Source organism: Nicotiana tabacum, chromosome 13 (assembly GCF_000715075.1).
Source record: "Nicotiana tabacum cultivar K326 chromosome 13, ASM71507v2, whole genome shotgun sequence".
Taxonomy (NCBI): Eukaryota; Viridiplantae; Streptophyta; class Magnoliopsida; order Solanales; family Solanaceae; genus Nicotiana; species Nicotiana tabacum.
Genome location: NC_134092.1, coordinates 119502038 through 119521280, shown reverse-complemented (window position 1 = coordinate 119521280; position 19243 = coordinate 119502038). Strand labels below are relative to the sequence as shown.

The window sequence follows — 19243 nt, the reverse complement described above, 5'->3', positions numbered from 1 at the left end:
CATTGTCCTAAAATCTCTCACATGGAAGCAACACTAAGAGTTGTAAAGTACATAAAAGAGGCTCCTGGACTGGGGTTGTTCTTGCCTGCAGAATCTGCAAATCAATTAAGTGCCTATTGTGACTCAGACTGGGGGGCATGTATACAAACTAGGAGATCAGTCACATGGTATTTGGTAAAGTTTGGAAGTGCATTGATATCCTAGAAATCCAAGAAGTAGAGTACTTTATCCAGAAGTTCTGCAGAAGCTGAGTTTAGGAGCATGGCATCATGCGCAGCAGAAGTCACCTGGCTAGTAGGACTGTTTAGTGAACTTGGTGTCAAAGTTGAACTCCCTATAACTCTGACATGTGATAGTAAAGCAGCAATCCAAATTGCAGCAAATCTAATCTTTCATGAGAGGACAAAACACATTGACATAGATTGCCACTTTGTGAGAGAGAAGCTGAGTCAAGGTCTGCTAAAAACTGAGTATGTTAATACTGAAGACCAACTAGCAGATATACTTACCAAAGGTTTAGGAAAAGCTCAACATGAACAGCTGCCGAACAAACTAGGGTTGAAGAACTTGTATCAACCATCGGCTTGAGGGGGATTGTTAATCAGCAACTGAGCAATAATCTAGTAGCTAACTGTGGTTAATTTTAATGTAATATTAAACTAGAGTTAGAGAGTTAGTTAGTTGAAAGTTAAGTAAGTCGGTTAGGTTGTTATAAGTAGTAGTCGACTCTGTATAGTTGTTTAGTTTTTAGAAATGCATGTAGCTCTTCTCTGATTTCCTCTTCTTCCAGATTCTTCTTCTAGCTTTGATTTCCATATCCATGGCAGCTAACGGGGCGGAGCTAGAAGCTGAAATATGTGTTCAGCCGAATCCAGTAGCTTTTGTTCAAATAGTATATTTGTGTTAAAAAATAAATTTAGAACCCAATTATTAATATTTAAATCCAATTAACTATATATAAATATTAAAATTATTGTTCTAAAATTCAGAATTCAGGTTACTTTCCTTGACTTTGGTAAAGCAAAAAAGGAAAAATAATTGAATAAGGTTGAGAGAAGTAAAACCAAAAAAGGAAAAATAGAGTTCGAAAGACGGTCATTAATCAGTTTCGTCATTTTCTTCCATATAAGGCAACAATAAATAGCCTGCTGCTAGAGAGCCAAAAATTTGAACCAAACAGAAAACGCAACAGCCAAACTATAGGGTTTTGGGAAGAATTAAGCTGTTTAATTTGTCTCCTTCAACCTCTTACCAAAACCACCATATTCATGAAATCTGTGTGTCAATTTTGTATATAAAGAGATGTTACACAACTCAGCTTCAGTTTCCTCTGCAATTTTTGAGTTTTTAATTGATGAAAATGGATAATAAAGAAGCATTCAATCACAAACTCCTTGATCGTGTCCAGGAGTCAATGGAAGAAGAGGTACGTCAATGGCGTCCGAACTTTCTAGAACTTTCTACCATATCATTTTTCCTTTTTTTTTTGTTTTGTGAAAGATATACACGTTTTTGTGCTGTTTTTAGGATATGGAATGCGAGAAAATGGATGATGACGTATTCAGCCAACAACTACTTGGTGATATCTATCAGTCTCTCGAAAATGAGGTACGTCATTTGCACTGCATATTCTAGAAACAATTTTTTTTTTTTACAGTAATTCTGTAATTTCGAACCTTAAATTCTCACTTGCATTTATGCGTGAAGGCCGTTACAGTGCATCAAACATGTGATCTTCAAGTTACGTATAGAGAAGCTCTATAGTTAATCCTTTATGTTTGCTAGTACTTAATTCTTTTTTGTTTTAGTTAGAATCCAATTATTTTTCATTGTAAAATTTAGTCAAAGTTCATCTACTGAAGAGATCCTTTTGTAAGGTGTTTATTTCTTGTTTTTTTGGTATAAGTTTAATGATATGGTTAGAGACAGAGATTACAGTTTAATTATATGTGCTACGCTTGGTCTCTCTCTTAATGTCACAGCAACTCTCATTTTTCTCTGCTATTTCTAGGTTTCCAATTGCCAGAAAATGGATAAAGGCGCACTCGTTCAACAACTACTTGACCGCATTCAGTCCCTTGAGGATGAGGTATACCAATGACACTGCATTTTCTGGTAGTTTTCTATTCCCCCTTTTCCCAATTTATATGGCATTGTTTTACCGCGCATAGAGTTTAAGAGAGAAAGAAAAGCTTTTAAAACTTGTGGTTTATGAACAAGCCATAGACACTTGTGTGGCATTGCATTAAGGGTAAAATGAGAAATTTAAATTTAAATTATTTCTATATAAGAAAGTATGACATTCCTTTTTGGATATACTAAAAAGGAAAATATGCTACATAAATTGGAACAGAGGAAGGAGTATAATTTTTTTCTTCTAATTTTTGAACCTGAATTGTCTATTGTCTTAACTCTTAAATAGCTCTTGCACAAATTCCTCCTCGATTAGTGTGGTAAGCGGAGAGTGGACTAATAACATTTTGCAGCCGTGTCTTGCATTTAGCAAAGAGGCTGTTTTAATGCCTTGAAACGGTGACTTACATGTCACTATTGAGACATTGAGTAATTCCGTCGTTGTGTCAATGCTTATCCTCGTAGAAATCTACAGTGTAGGCTTAAAATTTATGTGCATTAGTAGTTTTTCTAGGTTCACGTAAAGACAAAGATCCTTCTTTGAGGTGTTTGCTTGAGTTTTTGTATTATTAAATGACGTGGAAATGTTAAAGGTATATCAATCATTGGGGATGACTTTTGCAGGGTTTGGTTGATAGCTATTTCCAAATTTGCTACTCGTTGAAGGAGGACAACGGTCCTTATTTCTTCCTGGAGCTAATTCCAAGCTTTTTATCCGATGCTCGCACTGTTATGCGTGACATGGCTGAGGCCCTGTATGTTCTTGTCGTGTTGATATGTTTTGACCTACAGTTGTTGATTTGTGTTACTTTCTTTCTTTAATTTTAGTGAGTCACCAGTTGTGGACTTTGATGTTTTAATTGAGCATTGTATCAAGCTGAAAGGAAGTTCTGCATGGTAAGTTGTATTTTGTTAAAGTAGCCATAAATGTTCTTCCACTTAAAGCTTATTTAGATACTTGATATTTGCAACACGGTCTAAAAGTTATATACATTGCATCATTAACACAGAATGGGCAGAGAGGATTCAAATAGGAAACACTAACTAGTTTGCGACGAGGCATAGTTGATTGATTTTGTTTTATCAGAAAGAAGCCGTTTTGTAATTTTTTTAATCTAAACATTACTATCTCTCATATCTTACCGAGGATTTATCAATACTTTTTCCACGGAAAACTCTCTGCAAGTGGATCATCAATCTTTTGTTGAATATGCCACAGCTGGAATCTTGGGTTAGCCTTTGCCTCTATAATTACTTGCTACAGGAATGATTCTAATGATACTGCTCAACTTATTTTGCAGCCTTGGAGCCTGTAAGATTACGAATGTATGTTCTGATTTTTCCAAGGCTGTTGACAAGAAATCCAAGGATGAGTATGATTCTTTCTTCATCAGCTTGATATTTGTATACAACTCCTTGTTCTTTAGGTTTTACGATTGACTTGCTTGTTAGGTAATCTGTTTGAATTGGAAGCTGTTTAATACATGTCCTTATTCATCTCAAAAATGTAGGGATCTTGTGGTATCTCACTGGCATTGATTTAGTTTTGATGGAGATGGAAAACTAATGGTTTAGAGAACTTAATTGTACTTGGCTTTTTGTTACCATAGCTTCCATTTAGGTAGACAGTTTAGAATGCATTCCCTTGAACAGGCAAATATAAGAAAAGGAAAATTGAGTTTCATCTTGCCTGCAACCCCATGCATTTTATGGCCATTGAACCCCTTAATCTTTTACTTTCATTTTCCTTTCATGGAAAAAAGAAATCTAGCAACTCACTCTGTTTAACACTTATGCTGACAAAAGGAGGACAAATTGTAATTCTAGTTTTTCACGTGGGCTAAGAATGTTTAAAAAGGTTCTTCTACATGTAAGCAAACTGCATAACCAGTGTGATGCTTATTATTGCTTCTTTTTCCTTCTTGTGATAAGGCTGGGAGACAGGGCTTTTACAAGATGTATGAGCACTTTATTTAAGAACAACTTTAGGATATAGTGCGGGTCTAGATGTGGGAAAAGATGTTTAAGAAAACGTTCTTTCTTATTCATGTAAGAATATTGCACAACTGTGATCTTGCTTTATATATTGTTTCTTTTCACTTAATATTAAGATTGAGAGACAAGGGCGGACTCTTTTAAGATGTGATGTATATTAGTAGAGATTATATATATAAAGAAAAAAGAAAATCAAACATTTGTTCAAGGTATTCTGAAGATGTGTATGGATTCAGCATAGTCCAGGAGAAAAAAATTGGAACCTTTGCTGGTGAGCTCTTCTGCTTCTTGTTTCCTTTCATGTTAAAGGTGGATGACTGTTTCTCGCAACTATTTTTCTGATTAGGACAGAAAGGTTCTGTGAAGAAAACTCCTTAAAAATCCTGGATTCAAATCCCTGCTTGGTGCATGATATATTAGAACACTCTACATTTCAGTTGAAAAAAGTAAAAAAGAAAGAAAGATTGAGTGGATCCATCTATTTTATCTATAAGGTCCTGTCTGGAGGTAACTAGTAATTATATTATGAGATTAAGGAGAAAGCTTAATTGTTTGAGGGATTAAGGAGAAAGCTTAATTGTTTGAGGGCACTCAGGAGCACACCTTGGGGTAGTTTTCTTGAGGAAGTCAGGTGCATATCCATGGACTTTAGACTTTTACCTGAGAGATACACCTGTTTCCTTTTGCCAGAATTGTCTGCATCAAAAGCTTTTTCTTTCCCTTAATGCACAAAAAAAGGAAAGAAAAGAGAAAGACGTTAAACGTCTCGAGTCATTTAGTATTGTGTTGGGTGACATGTCACCTGCATTCTATGTTCCCTCATAGGAAGATCTAGAATTCAATGAAGTTTTGGCTGTTCTGGTTACTGGAAGTGGTGGTTGTCCGAGTGGGTTACTCTATTGTATCCTCATGCATACTTGTCTGCGTGGTTTTTGACCTACATCTGTGTGGATGTTAGTTGTGAGAGAGGATGTATTAATCATTTTGCAATGATCAGAATGGTACTAATCTTGTTGCTTGGTTTTTTTTGTGACGTAGAATCGTTTCAGCATTAACTTTTCTTATTATGGTTAGAATTTCATTACCATTTGGAATCTTTTCTTTTTCAAAGCATAGATTTACATGATAGGAGTGTGCTTTCTCTAACAAGAAAAATCATTAACCACCCTCTGTGAGAATCATCTTGTTGGTCATCCTAATTTGCAAATATCACGAAGACGTCCCGTTTGGACTATATTTGGGTGAAGTTGAAACAACTGAGTATTTGAAGTTGAAGTTGAAATAGAGTATTTGGAAAAAAAAATTGTGTCCGGACATGAACTTCAGTTGGATAAAAGTTGAAGTTTGTCCTCAAACCAGTTTTCAAACTTCAAATTCTCTATTTCAAGTTGAAGTTGATATAATGGACAAAATTGTAAAACAGTCATTGATTTGCAAATAATATTTCATTGTTTTCATATAACATATTCCAAACGTCTAAGTGGTTATCTGACAAAACGTTTCCCCTTGGCTCTGTAGGTGTTTGCGGATATTAAGAAACATCAATCGAGAATATCGTGATCTTCAGAGCAAGTTGGAAAGCATTATGCAGGTACTATATTGTCATGTCTACATTTACTCTTAAGTCGTCGGTGACTTTTCAACTGTGTCATCTGGTAATACCGGAGAATCCAGCTTCTTCATGAGCTGCCCGTAGATGTCTGGGCAAATTACATTAACTTTCACTTACGAATACACCTATTCTATATCAATCTTTCTAACAGGTGTAGAAGTAAGGTCTTTCATGAATAATTCTAAAGCAGCTTAATATGATTTTCTTTAACTTATTTTAATCACTATTTAACCATCTATCAAATTTCTTCTGACACAATTGTATGTCTCTGTTGTATGGTTTGTTATATTGCATTGCTCTAATACTATAATCCCTCTGTAATGCAGTTAACTCATTATAATCCTGAAGATTATATTGCTGTCAGCTGACAGAAGTAATGAACCTAAAATTATAACCTCTTGAGATTATCCTGATCAAAGTTACATTCTACTTTTATCTTTTACTCCTATAGTACTATGCTATGCAATGTTGGCTTTCGTACATTTCCTACTAGATCCCACTCTAAGATGTCCCTAAGAACTATATCAAATTTTCCTTTTTTCCCTCTGTTTCTTGATTATGTCATTCCTGCATTTCATCATGTGAACATAGCTAGAGGAAAGTTAATAATATAACAGGAGACAGAAACCTCAATTAGGATTATATAAAGCCTTTTTAGCACGCATGAGAGTTACCGTGGATGCGGCACTTTGAGATACTTGATAAATTTACTATTCTGGTGGTATTCCGAGAGAACCTGAAGTTACTAATTTTGGCTCTTAAATTATGAGAGTATGCTTTTGTTAGTCAGGAAACTGCTGCTTCTTGCCGAAATGCTAATCATGATAAATAAGAATTTTGCTCGTATTTAAGACTAAACCATTCAATTTCAGAGGAGGTTTTATAGAGTAATCAACCTAATTTCTTCTTGCATTTTTGTTTTCAACTGTAATGCTAGTAGAAGTTTGTGTAAATTGTCTAATAAGTAACATTCTTCTTTGCATGTAAATGAAGCTTGAGAAGGAAATCGTTTCTGCTGACAGCTCAGAGTCATGATCTGTCACTGGTGATTCTCTCATCCTAAGTAACCGTAATATTCTGTACTTCCCTTTTTTTTAATATTTGTGTGTAATGCTTTTTGCTTCCAGATCTAAAGATGGGGAATCAAGGAAAGGCCGAATCATGGACATCGTTTCAAGAATCAATTATAACGTTGGAGAGCTTGAGAAAGCTGCTTAGGTTTCCAAATCTGAAGAACAAAGAATGTGCTTTACAATTCTACTGCTAGAAAAGCTATGAAAAATAACAATGTTTAAACTTTTTTAATTACCATACAGGTGCAACTGTTTTGTATAAGACAATTACAGTATCTTCATTTATTTTATCTTGTTTTATTGTACCGTGTTCTTTTATGGTTGAAAAGTCAAGCTGCGAAGCAAGATAGTAAGAGTATTTTAAAATATCTTTTTTAAGTTGTGCACAAGCCATCCCGCGTTCCCGCAAGATCTAGGGAAGAGTCGCATCCCAAGGGTGTGATGTAGACAGCTTAACCTAATGCAAGCATTAGTGGCTACTTCCATGGCTTAAACCCTTCTGTGACATATAGGTTAAAAAAATTATCTTTTTTAAGTGAGCTTTATTAATTATTACACTATTCGTTTTGTTAGGTATTTATGGAAGGCCTAAAAGGATGAAAAGATCACACTTTCGCGGTTAGCCTTGACCCTTTTCTTGAAAGCCAAACGTCAAATTGTCTTGCAAATTATTTTTTGAACTGTAAATGCTGTCGAACTTCCCGATAAAGGAACTGTATAAGACAAGGATCAAATGAAGTTAAAATGGTTGTGTCCTCTTATTGGAGAATCAAGCACTTATTTATTTGTTCATATGTACTAGACCACCTCTTACAGAAAAACACATGAGTCCAAAAAACATATTGTCCTTTTTATTAATGGTTGCTCTCTTCAATTTATAGAAGTTTACACTTGTATAAGTGGTCTCCAGCATAGAGTCCATGTCCGAAGAGAAAGTTATACAACTAGGGAATGAAAGAGCTTCTCAAATGGATGAAATGGGGACTCAATGCTTGTGCTTTCAAGAAGCTTCTGTCAAAAAATAAAATTGCACCAAACTTGTCTATCAAATAGATAAGGAAATATTTTCAACAAGTTATTAGCAAGAAAGGGAAAGAAATAATTTGTGCTTTCAACCACATAAGACATGTTTAACTCGGGACTTCCTTTCCCTATGATGATTGAGAAATGAATCTTCTGTTTCAGTCTGCGTCAGCATACAGTTGACAATAAGTTTGTGCTCGAGGAGGATAAACTGGACAACTTCGTGAGTTTCCTCGAAAAAAGTGGTATTGATCTGAATAACTTCAGGTATTAATTTGTATGCCTGCATCTTTCTAATGGTATTCAGGACACCATTTAGACACGAAAGTGTAACAAAACTGATTGAACGCTAAGAGAACTACTTGTAAATCTCTCTTAACCTTGAGAAAGTTTTCAGCATTTGCTGGGATTTCCATTTCAAATGCACACGCCAAAGATTACTCAACATTAGGGAGGTCTTGTCCTCAAGTGAAGAATATCACAGCTATGGTACATTTGGTACAGGTGAATTGGTTGAAGAGAGCGGACTCAAGCCCTGACTGACCTTTACCTGAAGCTTCACACCATGAGATGTAATCAAGAAGAACCAGTTGGAAGAACCATGGAAGTCTGATTGTAAAATATCAGTGGCAGCTTTACATGGGCTTTTTCCGCTAGTATGCATACACCAGGGACTATTATGCATACACCAGGTAAAGTTGTTGCCATGTGACCAGGTGGTCACTGGTTCAAGCTGTGTAAACAGCCTCTTGCAGAAATGCAGGGTAAGGCTGCGTACAATAGACCTTTGTAGTCCGGCCCTTCCCTGCACTCCGCGCATAGCGGGAGCTTAGTGCACCAGGCTGCCCTTTTTATGCATACACCAGGGACTATTATTTCTTAAAAAGAGATGCGACTCAAATTTGAACCCAAGGAGGAGGCAAGCTCATATCAGCTAGGGCATCACTATCTTTGGAATGGTCAACTGGAGTAAGCCGAAGAATGGATGTGTTGCTAACTACAGTCAGAGCTCGGGTTTAAAAATTTATTGACCTCTCAATAGTCAATCAACTACGCCTCAACAGTAAACTAGTTGGGGTCGATTGAATGAATCCTCTTGTATCTACCGAGAGGAGTTATCATGGTTAGACTATCTCTATGCTGCCTGTCAACCTACTGCAATCCTTCTCCACAATTCGGGCTTGAGACCGAGTTTGCTTGAGACATATTGAAGTCATGGAGTTAACATTGTCGACCTCTCACACAGAGATTCCAGCCAAGAACTAATTAAATATTTATTCTACTTAATTGTCACCTGTCAATCATTGGTAGATGAATCTATTCAGATATCTTGTATACTTACTCCTCAAACTGCAATGAGAACATGACCTCAGGCACATATCCTGAATCAAACAATTGGGCCGTCAATCCAGTCAAAACTTGCTGCAGATAGCTTTCCTGAAGGGACATAATATTACATGCAGAGAATGTATATATTTTATTCTGCAACTCAGTCCAACTATATCCAGTCTCCTTCTTTAATGATTTCTCCTTTATCAGCTTTCTCATCTTGGCCGTTTCATCCCACATCTGTAATTCCGCATAGATATTAGACAATACGATATAGGCTGAAGTATCATCTGGATCGATACCTAAAATCTTTTCAGCGGCATATTTCCCCAAGATGAAGTCTCTGTTAGCTTTGCAACCAGACAAGAGGCACCGCCACACCACCTTATCTGGTTCCCCTGGAAAGCTCTTTATAAAACCATAAGCTTCTTTTGTCTGTCCTTTGCGAGCAAATAGACTCACTATACACGCCAAGTGATCTGTCCTTGGAGTGATTCCATACACCTGGGTCATACTATTGAAGTGATGAAGTCCCTCATCTAAAAGTCCAACGTGTCCACAGGCAGATAATACTCCAAGAAATGTGATATCATTAGGTTTAATCCCACTATTTTGCATAGTAGCATAAATCTCTAAAGCTTCTTTCCCAAACCCATGTTGCGCATATCCTACAAGCATGGTGTTCCAAGATACCAAGTTTTTCATAGGAAGGATGTCAAAAACTCTACGAGCGTCTCCAAGTCGTCCACATTTAGCATACATATCAATGAGGGTGCTCCCAACAACCACATTGGAATCAAATCCAGGCTTCAGAACACGACAATGAGATTGCTTGCCCCATTCAATAGCAGGTAAATCCCCACAAATGCTCAAAATGCTAGAGTAGGTGTAAAGACTCGCTTCGAAACCCTCAAGCAACATCTCCTTGAGAAATCTCATAGCATCTTCATACCGACCTGAGCTCACACATCCAGCAATTAGCGTATTCCAGCTAACAACATCATGTTCTTTCATTTCTTGAAAGAGCTTTAATGATTCGTCAAACAGGTCACTCTTGGAGTAAAGGTCCATCAAAGCATTGCATACGAAACTAAATGAGTCGAATCCCAATTTTACAATCCGGCAATGGATCTGTTTCCCAACTCGAACTCCTTTTACATCAGCAAAAGCTCCAAGAACTGAAGAAAAAGTTCTCTCACTTGGTTTCAAGTCTGAGGAAAGCAACTTACAGAAAAGGTCAATGGCCTCTCTTCCACTCCCTAACTGCACACAGCCACCAATCATTGCAGTCCAAGCATGCAATTCCCGTGCATCTGCCTCATCAAAAGCTCGATGTGCCAAGTCTAATACACCACATTTTGCATAAAAATCAATCAAACCAGTCACCAAAAACTGATCCATCCCAAAACCAGACTTGACAATCAGACTATGAATTTGCATCCCAAGTTGCAAAGTTTTCATAGCAGCACAAGCATTCAAAACACTCCCACAGAAAAACTCGTTCACTATCCCCCCTACCCTCAAAGCCAACAAGAAAATCATCAATCCTTCTTGATACTCCCCACAATGGCAATAACAAGAAATGAGAGAAGCCCAAGTAACAGAATTGGGTTCCAAAATGCCATCAAATACCAGTCTTGCTGACTTCAACAACCCACATTTGCCATAAAAATTAACCAAACAATTAGTCACAAAACTATTAAGGCTCTCCTCAGTTCTATACATCCTCCCATGTAACTCCTTCCCTGTTCTTTCAGCTCCTAAACTAGTGCAAGCTGATAAAGCAGCTACATATGTATAACCATTTGGAGCAAACCCATCTTCAAGAACCATTGATCTAAAACAACCCAAAGCTTTTTCCGACATACCCTTTTGAGAATATGTGGAAATCAACGTTGTCCAGGAAATGATGTTTCTTTCAGGCATTCTGTCGAGCAGTTGTTGGGCATCAGCGAACTGATTGAGTTTTAGGTACATGACGAGCAAGTGATTGTTTATGTAAACGTCAGGTTTGGACCCAAATTTGAGTAGCTGTGCATGGACAGCCTTGCCATTGAGCAGGGATTTTGAGTTGGTGCATGCCCGAAGAAGTTGACTAATGGACATGAAAGAAAATATACAGAGTAATAATGACTACAGTGAAAATGTGAAATATAATTTCAAAATTTTAGACTCCTAAATAAAGTTATAATCTGTTTGACCAAACTTTTAAAATCAATTTATTTTGAAAAGTATTTTTCTTAAAAAGTAAAGTACTTTTGGTGATAAATAAAATATTTTTGAGCAGTAATTAGTATTTGGCCAAATTTTTAAAAACTGTTTCTAAATATATTTTTCTCAAAAGTATTTTTCAGAAAAATGATTTCGAAGAAAAACTACTTTTTTCTGCTTCTCAAATACTACTTTTTCTTTTACTTAAAAATATTTTTTTTTCTAAAAACTTGGTCAAACACTCTCAATTTTTGGAAAAAGACACTTTTGATAAAAAAAAAAAAAACACTTTTGATCCAAAAAGAAAATTTGGCCAAACAGACTATTAGGCTATATAATTTCTCTCAAACTTTGGGAATATATAATTTTGCCTAATGATGTCAGAATGTAAGTTATTACTTGACCAGGAGTTTAAATGGTTAGTATTATTTTTATTGTTTTAATGACTTATGGATTAGTATTTTTGTCTTAAGGAAATTGGCTCATCACTTCTTATCATTGAATCGTGTTAGTTAGCCTATTAATTAATGTCTAACTTAATTCTTTTAGATTTTCACTAAAATAAGTTATAACATTTCATGTTAGCCACTTGAAATTTTAAAAATTTTATCAATCATTCACGAGCTAGTGAAAGAGTCTTATAATTTCTTGTGGTACATGCACACAATACATCCCACCTAACAATAATAAAAGTTTAGTGACTTTAAATTAATCACCTTAATTTCAAGAATTAGTATATTTTTTCTCTAACCAAATTGTGGAGCAAATCAGAAGATGCTTAATTATCATGATTGTCTTAATACATATACACCCCTTTCAACTTGCCCATTTCTGGTTTTCACACCCTAAAAAATGAGTTCCTTTTTACACTGTTTATAGTATTTAATTTATTAATTTGTGCAGTTATGTCCTTGTCGTCATCTCCCACTTACAGTAATTGCCAATGAGAAGTTATTTTTGGGTACGTTTTCAGGTACTTTGTAATTATTGAATCCCTTATTATAATCTCAAGGAAGAAAACCCAGCTTAGAAAAGATAGGAGAAAGGGGAGGATATTAGAAAATTTTGTAAGTAGCTCTCTACAATTCCATGTTTATATAGGTTTTAGGTTAACAACTAACTAATGCCTCGCGTATTATTAGGATTTGGACAAGTGAGCAGTTGGTAAAAAACTTTCACCTGCGACCGTTAGATCCTGAGTTCGAGTCATGGTGGAGGGAAAGCGTGAAAACACTATAGATCCTCCTAATTCGGGAGGGGTTAAAAAAAAAGTATTATTAGGATTTTGATAACAAAAAGCTAGTCTCTTAAGAATTTGATAACCAGAATAATCCATAATAAATCTGTATTGGATAGTTTTTACTATTTCAAGATAAGGCAAAATAAAATAATAAAATACTTAAGGGAACTCTTTCTAATTAATGAAGGACATCCTTTTGAGATATTAACTAGTTTCTCCACCAAGAGCTCAGTAAGAGAAAAAATTAAATTCCTATTGGCGTATATAATTGGGATTTCAAATTACTCGTTCTTAACAATTTGTTTGGATGGTTGTTACGTATCGTATTGTATTATATTATATTATATTATACTGTATTATTTTAGTCTATACAATGTTTGAATAAATTATACATTTTCAGTCGTTTCATAATATCATATACGAACAATTTGAAGAATAGGTATACAATAATACAAAGAAAAAGTAAAGTATGAGATAGAGTAAGTATTAAAAGCTAGGATGAAGAGTAAAATAGAATTCTAGTAAGGGCAAGATGAGAAAAGAATAAAGTAACGACGCAATCAGATCAAATCGGTCGTTACGTAAAAGGGGTCTTTTATCGACAACAATAAATTTAACGATATAATACAATAAAAATAAAATAACAATCAAAATAAATATTATATTTAAAATCACAATACGATACACTATAATAAATAACAATCATTGAAACAAAATGGTCATGAACGAGAGTTTGTATGTTATGGTTGAGCACTCTCGAAATAGTGGGAAGAGATGAGTCATTGCTGATGGAGGGAACCTACATACATACTATATAATATAGCTAAATGATGCAATAATTTGCACGTATAATCTACTTTTGGGAGTATTTTTTCTTTCTTCGAAGAATAATATATGTAAGTAGAATCTCCCCTTTTCTTTTAATTAAATCCAAAAAAGCAAAGAATCAAGCTTCCTTCTATTTTCTCTTGCCCTACTTGTTATAAAATAGGTGTTATATGGCCAAATTTTTATGTTATTTGTCATGGCATAATATCCATTATAATAAAATTTATGGATCATGACATTTGTCATGACATAATATCCAATATTATGCCAAGGATTTCTTGCTATAAATAGAGGAGCTTCTGCTCATCTGAAAATACACTAATTCAAGAGCTTTTCACACTTGTCTTTCTTTCTCCTCCTTTATTTCATTATAGAGTATTTTGTAAGAGAGTGAGTGTTGGGAAACACTTTTGTGAACCCTGTCTTTGGAGTGATCTTGTGAGGTTATTCTCTTGGGGTATTTGGGACTAATTAGAGTATTTACTCTAATTTTGTACTCTCTTTTGTACTCTTGTTGGTATAGTGAAATTGCTCCTCTCCGCTTGTGGACGTAGGTCACCTTGACCGAACCACGTTAAATTTGTGTCTTCTTTATCTTCTTTAATTGACGTTATTATCAACTTGCATTGTCTTTGTTATTGTCACTATAACTTTGTTTGGCTAAATTTTACACTACCCGATAACCCGATCCTAACAAATTGGTATCAGAGCCAGATCTAACCGGGTTAGTTTAAATAGCCAAAATGACTCTAGCAAAGTCTTATGTTGATAAATTTGACCGAAGTGCAAACTTCGGAATGTGGCAATTAAAGATAAAAGCTATCCTAATTCAGGATGGCTTAGATTTGGCACTGCAAGGAAATGAGAAGATGCTGGTTAAAATGACGGACAAGAAGTTTGCCGTCATAGACAAAAAGCAAAAGCAAGTATTATTTTAAATCTTTCAAATGAGGTTTTGCGTGAAGTTGCAGCAGAAAGCTCAGCCAAAGGCATATGGGAAAAACTTAAAACCCTATATATATGAAAAGAACAGTAGAAAACAGGCTTTACCTAAAGTAAAAACTCTACACTTTTCGTATGGCTGAAGGTACCTCTATACTTACACATCTTGATAATTTTGATTCTCTTCTTATGGATTTAAGTAATATAAATGCTGAAATCAAAGATGAGGATCAAGCTGTGTTATTGCTTGTTTTCTTACCCCAGTCGTTTAAATATATAAGAGATACTATACTTTATGGAAAGGATAATATCTCTTATAAAGATATCAAATCTATTTTGAAATCAAAAGAACAAATAGATAGAGATATTACTAGGGAAACTAGTGGGAACCAAGGGGAAGGCTTTGTCATGACCCGAAATTCCCACCTTCGGACTGTGATGGCGCCTAACATTTCACTTGCTAGGCAAGCCAACGTTAGAGTAATATTATCTATTTTTAAAATAATTTTTATATTATTAATAACCAAGAAAACAAAGACGGAAGCAAAGTTTGAAACATGGTGAAATAATTCATAAAAATAACGGTGTCTAAATACCATCCCAGAATTAGTATCACAATTCACGAGCATTCTAGAATAATATAAATAAAGGTCTGAATAAAATAAAGCTGTCTTGAAATACACACACAACTAAAGTAAAATAGACGGGAACTTCAGAACTGCAGACGCCATGCAGTTATACCTCAAGTCTCCTTCGAATAGCTGAAATCCGAGCAAGTCTATGGCACGCCGCTGGGACCAACTCCGAAATCTGCACAAGAAGTGCAGAGTATAGTATCAGTACAACCGACCTCATGTACTGGTAAGTGCTGAGCCTAACCCCGACGAAGTAGTGACGAGGCTAAGACGGTTTATTTACATTAACCTGTACGCAATATTAATAACAACCACAAATAATAGAAATAAATCAGGTAACTCATTTATAATAATTGAAGCCAACCCAGCAGTCATAATCCATTATTATTTCAACCAATTCTGTTGCAGCGTGCAACCCACTCTCACAATATATTCACATTCAATTCTGTTGCAGCGTGCAACCCGCTCTCACAATATATTCACATTTTAATCAAGTCTGTTATATATTTATTTCAATCAAATATATATATAGACTTTTAAATAAGTCTGTTGCGGCGTGCAATCCGATCCCCCAATATTGACTTTTCAATAAGTCTATTGCGGCGTGCAATCCGATCTCCCCAATATTGACTTTTAATAAGTCTGTTGCGGCGTGCAAACCCGATCCTCCAATATTAACTTTTTAATAAGTCTGTTGCGGCGTGCAACCCGATCCTCCAATATTAACTTTTAATAAGTCTGTTGCGGCGTGCAACCCGATCCTCCAATATATCCATTTCAATCAATTCTTATAGAAGAAATTTTTCCAATAAATACAACAATTAATATAAAATTATAAGACAACAAGCATACAATAATTATGATTTAATTATGAAACAAACAAGGCAAATAGCAAATTATTATGAAAATCAGAAAGAACATATGCAATTTTATATTTAATATGCTAAATGTCAAATAACAATTACGGCACATAATTCAAATAGCATGTAACAATTAATGCAGGAATTCAAGAATTAATATTTGACAAAGAATAAGAGAGAAATAATTATTATAACAATTAATTTATGATTAAAAATAATTTATGATTTTTCAAGTAAGCAGGAAAACAATTAATTTGATGACGTATAGATACTCGTCACCTCGCCTATACGTCGTTCACATAAAATTCACATAACAAATAATTTAAGGGTTCTATTCCCTCAAGTCAAGTTTAACCCCTACACTTACCTCGCTTTGTAAATTTTAATCAATTATTCAACCACAACTTTTCCTTTTAAATTTGCTTCCGAAAGCTTCAAATCTATTCATAAATAATTCAATATATTCAATACTAATCATAGGAATTAATTCCATATGAATTTACATATTTTTCGGATAAAAATTCGAAATTTATTAAAATATTCGACAGTGGGACCCACGTCTCAAATCCCGAAAAAACTCACGAAATCCGAACACCCGTTCCGATACGAGTTCAACCATACAAAATTTGTCCAATTCCGATATCAAATGGACCTTCAAATCTTAATTTTTTGTTTTTGGAAAGTTTTATAAAAATTCCAATTTCTTCCATCTAAATCCGAAATAAATGATGAATATAGACATGGATTTGTGAAATATAATCACTTTTGGTTAAAGAACACTTACCCAATTCAAAGTCGTGAAAATCCCCTTTGAAATCGCCCAAATTCGAGACTTGAAACTCAAAAATGAGTAAAAATGACGACTTCCGAATTTATGGGCTCTGCCCAGTCATTTTCGTATCTGCGGACAAAAGTTCCGCATTTGCGGACTCGCATTTGCGAGACAAAGCTCGCATTTGCGATGCCAGGCTGCCAAGTGAAGTTCCGCATCTGCGGACACTCCTGTCGCACCTGCGACATTCGCTTCTGCGCAAAAAAGCCGGACCTGCGAAGACCCCAGCCCAGTCCAGTCCCGCATCTGCAATGGAAGGCTCGCTTTTGCGAGCTCGCACCTGCGGTCAAAAATCCGCAGGTGCGATTACACCAAAACCCAAAATTTCAGATTTTGCTTAAGTCCAATTCTTGTTCCGATTTCGATTCGAATCATACTCGGGGTACTCGGGACCCCGTCCGAATATACCAACAAGTCCCGTAACATAATACGGACTGACTCGGGGTCTAATATCACGTCAAACAACACTGAAATTACAATTCACACCCCGATTCGAACTTTGAGTTTTAAACTTTCAATTTGCAAATCTCGTGCCAAAACATATTAAATGAATCCGGAATGACTTCAAATTTGGCACACAAGTCATAAATGACATAACGGAGCTGTTCAAATTTCTAGAATCGGATTTCGGCCCCGATATCAAAAAGTCAACCCCGTGGTCAAACTTGAAAATCTTTAGCCTTTAAATTACTAGTTTCCGTTAAATGGTCATAACTTGAGCTAGGGACCTCCAAATTAAATTTCGGGCATACGCCTGTCCCAATCACGATACGGAGCTATCAGAACTGTCAAAATACTGACGTTTGCTTAAAATGTTGACCAAAGTCAACTCAGTTGAGTTTTAAGGCTCTATTTCATATTTTAATCTATTTTTTACATGAAAACTTTTCGGAAAATTGTACGGACTGCGCACGCAAGTTGAAGAATTATAAATGGTGCTTTTTAAGGTCTTAGAATACAGAATTACTTATTAAATTTAAAGATGACATTTGGGTCATCACATTCTCCACCTCTAAAACAAACGTTCGTTTTCGAACGAAGTTAGAAAAAAAAATAACTGAGCTGGAGAAAAGGTGTGGATATTTACTCCGCATGTCGGACTCGGACTCCCAGGTAGATGCCTCTACCGTCTGACCTCTCAATTACACCCGAACTGAAGGATAACTCTTAAACCTCAACTGTCGGACCTGCCGGTCTATAATAGCCACCGGCTCCTTCTCGTAAGTCAAATCTTTGTCCAATTGGACTGAGCTGAAATCTAACACATGGGCTGGATCACCATGATATTTTCGGAGTATAGACACATGGAACACCGGATGAACTGCTGATAAACTAGGTGGTAATGCAAGCCTGTAGGCTACTTCACCCACCCTTTCAAGAATTTCAAAGGGTCCGATATACCTAGGGTTCAACTTGCCCTTCTTTCCGAACCTCATTACACCTTTCATAGGTGAAACTCGAAGCAATATTCTTTCTCCAACCATGAATGCAATATCACGAACTTTACGGTTGGCATAACTCTTTTGTCTAGACTGAGCTGTGCGAAGTCGATCCTGAATAATCTTGACCTTATCCAAGGCATCCTGTACCAAATCGGTACCCAACAACCGAGCCTCTCCCGGTTCAAACCAACGAACTGGCGATCGACATCGCCTTCCGTATAATGCCTCATATAGAGCCATCTAAATGCTTAACTGGTAGTTATTATTATAAGCAAACTCTGCAAGTGGCAAGAAATGATCCCAAGAACCTCTAAATCTATAACACAAGCGCAGAGCATATCTTCCAATATTTGAATAGTGCGCTCTGACTGTCCGTCTATCTGTGGATGAAATGTTGTGCTCAACTCCACCCGCGTGCCTAACTCACGCTGTACAACCCTCCAAAAATGTGAGTTAAACTGCGTACCTTGATCTGAAATAATAGACACGGACACACCGTGAAGGCGGACAATCTCACGAATGTAAATTTCAGCTAACCTCTCTGAAGAATAGGTAACTGCCACTGGAATGAAATGTGCTGACTTGGTCAACCTATACACAATGACCCAAACTGCGTCAAATTTTCTCTGAGTTCGTGGAAGCCTAACAAAAAAATCCATAGTGATACGCTCCCACTTCCACTCAGGAATTTCTAACTTCTGAAGCAAACCACCAGGTCTCTGATGCTCGTACTTAACTTGCTGACAATTCAGACATAGAGCTATATATGCAACTATATCCTTTTTCATTCTCATCCACTAATAATGTTGCCGCAAATCTTGATACTTTTTTGGCGGTACCTGAATGAATAGAATACCTGGAACTGTGTGCTTCTTCAAGAATTAATTCATAAAGTCCATCCACATTAGGCACACAAATACGACCCTGCATTCGCAGAACCCCATCTCCCCCCACATCAACATGTTTAGCATCACCGTGCCGCACCGTGTCCTTAAAGACAAGTAAGTGAGGATCATTTTACTGCCTCTCTCTGATGCGCTCATATAAATAAAACCGAGCGACTGTGCAAGCTAGAACCCGACTGGGTT

General features: G+C 36.0%; 2 protein-coding genes across 3 annotated transcripts; one reads left to right on the top strand and one right to left on the bottom strand.

Annotated features, from left to right (window-relative positions):
* The first annotated feature begins 1031 nt into the window (after positions 1-1031).
* On the top strand, positions 1032-7110 carry LOC107816888 (histidine-containing phosphotransfer protein 2). Of its 2 annotated transcripts, XM_016642639.2 has the most exons (9): positions 1032-1426; positions 1528-1608; positions 2012-2089; positions 2758-2888; positions 2962-3030; positions 3435-3506; positions 5647-5719; positions 6734-6785; positions 6868-7110. In XM_016642639.2, exons 1-8 carry the CDS (start codon positions 1355-1357, stop codon positions 6773-6775), a joined length of 618 nt encoding a protein of 205 aa, XP_016498125.1. In that variant the 5' UTR covers positions 1032-1354; the 3' UTR covers positions 6776-6785; positions 6868-7110. The 2 variants fall into 2 exon arrangements, with proteins under 2 accessions (XP_016498125.1, XP_016498137.1); XM_016642651.2 differs by lacking the exon at positions 2962-3030.
* A 732-nt stretch (positions 7111-7842) lies between these two features.
* LOC107816881 (pentatricopeptide repeat-containing protein At3g53360, mitochondrial-like) lies at positions 7843-11340 on the bottom strand. The gene has a single exon (XM_016642627.2). It carries the CDS (start codon positions 11269-11271, stop codon positions 9175-9177), a length of 2097 nt encoding a protein of 698 aa, XP_016498113.1. The 5' UTR covers positions 11272-11340; the 3' UTR covers positions 7843-9174.
* Positions 11341-19243: the final 7903 nt, after the last annotated feature.

Coding starts and splice junctions, on each gene's coding strand:
- LOC107816888 (XM_016642639.2), top strand. CDS start 1,355: ATGAAAATGGATAATAAAGAAGCATTCAATCACAAACTCCTTGATCGT. Junction 2,889..2,961: donor CGTGACATGGCTGAGGCCCT/GTATGTTCTTGT, acceptor CTTTAATTTTAG/TGAGTCACCAGTTGTGGACT. Junction 3,507..5,646: donor GACAAGAAATCCAAGGATGA/GTATGATTCTTT, acceptor TTGGCTCTGTAG/GTGTTTGCGGATATTAAGAA.
- LOC107816881 (XM_016642627.2), bottom strand. CDS start 11,271: ATGTCCATTAGTCAACTTCTTCGGGCATGCACCAACTCAAAATCCCTG.